The 5,000-nt window shown below is 37.5% G+C and overlaps 2 protein-coding genes across 3 annotated transcripts in view; one reads left to right on the plus strand and one right to left on the minus strand.

Moving 5' to 3' along the window:
- LOC113807395 (titin homolog) overlaps positions 1-5,000 on the minus strand; it is a gene marked incomplete in the record, with an annotated part of 381,452 nt that overhangs the window by 372,381 nt on the left and 4,071 nt on the right.
- LOC113807385 (protein ripply1) lies at positions 1,566-3,309 on the plus strand. 2 transcript variants are annotated; one of them, XR_003475884.2, is made up of 2 exons: positions 1,566-2,575; positions 2,966-3,309. XR_003475884.2 is itself a non-coding variant. In XM_027358623.2 (2 exons), the coding sequence occupies exons 1-2, from the start codon at positions 2,084-2,086 to the stop codon at positions 2,980-2,982; spliced, it is 426 nt and encodes a 141-aa protein (XP_027214424.2). In that variant the 5' UTR covers positions 1,566-2,083; the 3' UTR covers positions 2,983-3,309. The 2 variants fall into 2 exon arrangements, 1 of the variants encoding a protein (XP_027214424.2); XM_027358623.2 differs by having other exon boundaries at positions 1,566-2,492.

Below are 5,000 nucleotides of genomic sequence, written 5' to 3' on the forward strand. Positions count from 1 at the left end.
AAACGATACGTACAGACAACACACACACACTATATTTAGACTCACCTCAGTCCCTCGGCCAAAGTAAACCAAATAATGCTATAACTGGCTTTACCGCACTCCCGAAGATCGCCAGTGATTGGGAAGGTGAGGGGTCAGGAGCAAGAGAAGGGAAAATGACGTAGACGCGATAAGATTTATAAAGAGAAAGGAAGGGGAAAGCGCCGTAGATGCAATAAAAATGAGAAAGAGAAAGGTAGAAAATCTGAGAAACTCGTCTCTAAACTCATGAGAGGAGAGAAGTAATAGGCACGTGGCTAAACCTATAAGGGAAAAGGGAGAGGTGAAAACAAAACAAAGACAATAGGGTCTAATGACTTTAAAAACAATATTAAGAGAAAGAGGAAGTGAAGGAAGAAGGAGAGAGATGTAATGATGGTTGAGGATGAGTTTCAAAGGGGGCGGAGTGACTGGACGTTGAATATAGCATTTGGCGGACGCATAGATTACGAAAAAGAAGGAACTGGTTCTTAAAATATATAAGTTGGTGCACTAATTACATGTGGTTTCCAAAGACTACTCACTAACTTCAGGTGCACTGGGATTAATTGGTCGTGAGTAATTGTAACATGTAGCCAGTATTTATTTGTAACCGGAGATATTTCATAAACATAAACATAAACACAAGCACACACACACAAGCATGCGCGCGCAGACACGCACATACACACACATATGTGTGTGTATGTGCGCGTATATATGTATATGTCTGTATATATATATATATATATATATATATATATATATATATATATATATATATATATATATGTGTGTGTGTGTGTGTGTGTGTGTGTGTGTGTGTGTGTGTGTGTGTATATATATATATATATATATATATATATATATATATATATATATATATATATATATATATATATATATATATATGCATGTATGTATGTACACACAGACACACACGCACACACACACACACACAGTATATATATATATATATATATATATATATATATATATATATATATATATATATATATATATATATACATACACACATGTGTGTGTGTATCACCTTTGCTATGTTTCTATTTGTCATTTTCATTGAAAATTATTCAGAGAAAATTAGATATGTCTTGCAATAATGCAATAACCAATAAAGATAATTGATCAATTACATTCAATCATTAAAAGCTGATGGCAAAATCATATGTTGCAACGAATAAATAGGTGAATGAATACAAATCACGTGTAATTGTTACGGGTCATGTAGCAAAGCAGTTAGCACATCTATTGTTTTTGGAGCGTCATTCGCCAGCCAGTGGGAACACACTGGTTAACGTGGCACATCAGCCCATAATGCCACTTATTCTAATTTGGATTTCCTAGATAATTCGAGGATGTTTCAGCATTTGATTATTCCAATATATGCACAAATGTTGTTGTCGTGATTATCAACATTCTCATGAAGAAGTAAAAAAAAATATGAGAGACAATGGGCAAACAAAGATCATATAAAAGGTATCTGGCATCAGTGATACACACCTGTCTGGCCAACAATACATAGGAAGTGCATAAACAGTAGAGTGTACGCCGGTAGGTGCGACGCCACACGTCTCTCTTGTTCTAACAAACGCTTTCGGAAATTATACGTAAAAAAAAAATACAAAAAAGGGGAAACCATTATGGCCAGAGGAAGACACTCGTAGGCTAAGAGGCCACTGGCAACTGTGGTATGACGTGAACGCCCTAGCTACTGAGATGTGATTAAGAGCAGATGGAAAATATCTTAAGTGACTTGTACCACACAAGGCGAGCGGGACGATTAACTGCATTGTAAAAAAAAGCAAGCGACAAGCCTCGTGCTCCGCGCCACGCCCGCATGACGTACCCCAAGAAGTCCTGGATGGATTCACTCGAGACCAAACTCTAATCTTAATCAATTCTGACTCCCACCGACAGCCAAGTTCCGCCCACCTAGGGGCAAAGAGGCGACCCCGCCCTACCTCCGCAGTGCATGTTGCAGCGGCAGCGAGGGCTTCCAGGACCCCGCCTTTAGGCCTGGACCGCAGCCGGCCGCCCGACTATGAGCCGCATCCGCATTAAGGCCAACGGCGTCCCTACGAGTATGCTTCGCCGCATCGTGTTGATAACCGCGGTGGGCATCCTGTTCGTCGTGGTCTTCTTCGGCTACTCCTTCCTCAATGACAACTTCCACCCCGCCTCCCTGGGCAGGTACAAGCACCACCCGCGCCAGAAGGTGCACCACGCCGCCGTCAACGTAAAGAACAGCAACATCGTCCCCGACCAAGCAAAATTTCACATGGGAAACATCTACATTGACAGCATTCATCATGACGACGAGGACTACTATGAGGAGTACGACGAGGACTATGAGGAGGATGAAGATGATGAAGAGGAAGATGATGACGAGGACGATGATGATGACGATGATGATGACGACGACGATGATGATGATGATGATGACTATTACGGTGAGGATTATGATAGACATGCGTTGAGATAGTGGGCCATCTGCGAAAATCGATTATCATGTGTCCGAGATGTCAAGCGACACGTAAGTGCAGAGTGAACAATAATCAGCAGTGCATTCTCTCATCAAACAAAATGCCGATTGTATATAAATACTAACTTTCGATATAGTTATATAATCAAGCTTGCTGTAGCTGACAACACATGAAAACACACACACACACACACACAAAAATCAGACACACACATACACACACACAAATTATCCAATAAAATCATGCGCTATTTAACAATACTATACGGAACTGGGAAGACCACAAGAATATATCATCTATTCACCAAGGCTAGACACGAAAAGAGGAAAAGGGGGGAGGGACCAAAGAATACAGTACTACATATTCACCCATCATGAAGAAAAAAGAATAAAAAAGGGTAAAACAAAATCTTATTCATCCAATATTCTTTTCCTTTTCAGTGGCGAAACCTAGGTAAACAAGGCGCCAGGTAGTAAGCTTCCTTCCCACACCTCTTATAAACTGGAGAATCTACAGACACGGTTCTCTACCTGAGTGATATAGGTCTTAAGAGCAGCAGTATAAGTCTGAAACATAGTTATCTGCAATTCTGCGCGCGCGCGCGCGTGTGTGTGTGTGTGTTTAAGTGCGTGTGAATATGTGCGTAATTCTCCCCTCCAAGCAAGGTTTTCGCTAACATCTGTATACTGATGTGTGTTCTTTTATGTGATGTATATTTTTTATTTAATTCACGTGTGGACATGTGACAGATAAAATGTTAATGAATAAAGAATAAGTTGATAAACTGACTAATTCTAAACCTTTTGTTAGAAATCCACTCACAGTATCATTAATTTTAATTCGAATGATCTGAATAATAGAACACTAACAACACGGTAAGGCATGACAGCAGTTGTCGTTTTTGATATTGTGATCAAAGCATTGGCGATTCATAAAATCATTACTTGTCCTGTTTTTACTTTGTAAATAAGAGCTAAAGGGTCCAGCAGCAGCAAGAACAGACAGTTCTCTAAAACAGGTGTCCGCACAGGTGAACACTGTCTGAACAGCTGCTTGTTTTGCCAGCACGCTGAATACTCCACGTATACTTTACGTTACGGATTATCAGATTGCCCTTTTATATATGACTTGAAACACGCTCTGGCTATATTTCTTTTAACTTCTGTATCCTAATAAAGACAAGGAAAATATCAATTATTTTACCTTTTATTATCAATAGTATTACCGCCATTGTTGTTGTTATTAAGACTGCCGTTACTATGATTCTTTATCAACATCATTATTATTTGTAGCAGTACCATTACTACTACTAATGGCATTATCATTTTGATTGTTTATGTTCTGTTGTTATCATCAATATTCATTATTGCTACTATTACCATTACTATTACTATTATTATTATTGTCATCATCGCGATTATTACCCTTACTTAAACTTCGCTCTTTCTTGTCTTATAATTACGCAATCACTTCTTGCTTTCCATTCGTAGACATACCCATAACACAGACACACGCATATTAACTTGAAAGATGTACTTTGCAAAGCATAACAGTGCCAAGAAAGCTGTTTTAAATAACATACGAGAAAAAGGGTTTCAAGTGCCAGGCCAGCGAGCGCGTGCACACAGAACGAGATTCAGAAGACACCTACCAGAAACTATCACGAGATCATAAATGTTTTTAATCCGTAATATATATATATATATATATATATATATATATATATATATATATATATATATATATACATATATATATACACACACACATACATATATAAATATATATATATACATACACACACACACACACACACACACACACACACACACACACACACACACACACACACACATATATATATATATATATATATATATATATATATATATATATATATATATATATACATATGCAAAAGAAAAGAAAAATTATTCGACCTGAGAATCAACAGAAATCAAGACCTTTCTTCCATAAACATTTGAAATATCTATATATGAAAAAGAAATTTTATTCGACCCGAGACTCAACGGAATATAACGACTTTCTTCCGTCTCTATATTTCTGACGAGGTGTCGCGGCTGACGTCACTAACTTCCTAAAAATAAGAATGCGAATTTATTGTGGGACTTCCCTAACTGCATCCGGCACCTTGCAGAAATATCTCTGAACATTGCAGATTTAGTTACTGGGTAAACATGTTACTACTTTTAACTAGATTTTACGGTTACATAAGCCCGGGTTTACATTTAGGTTGAATGGATGTTGAACCCTTAACTATTTCCTCACAATAAATTGTTTTAAATGTATGGCACGTTTTTCATTAATTCATTTGGATATAAAGTACATCGATATACGTTTTTTAGCTAAGAAACAAGGCATTTTCTCGAAAACAAATAAAAGAAAAATTCAATTTCATTTCCCTGTCTTTTCTTACTCGATGTGGGTTTTTGCGTTCACAAAGAAATGTTCTTT

Source organism: Penaeus vannamei, chromosome 12 (genome assembly GCF_042767895.1).
Source record: "Penaeus vannamei isolate JL-2024 chromosome 12, ASM4276789v1, whole genome shotgun sequence".
Lineage (NCBI taxonomy): Eukaryota > Metazoa > Arthropoda > Malacostraca > Decapoda > Penaeidae > Penaeus > Penaeus vannamei.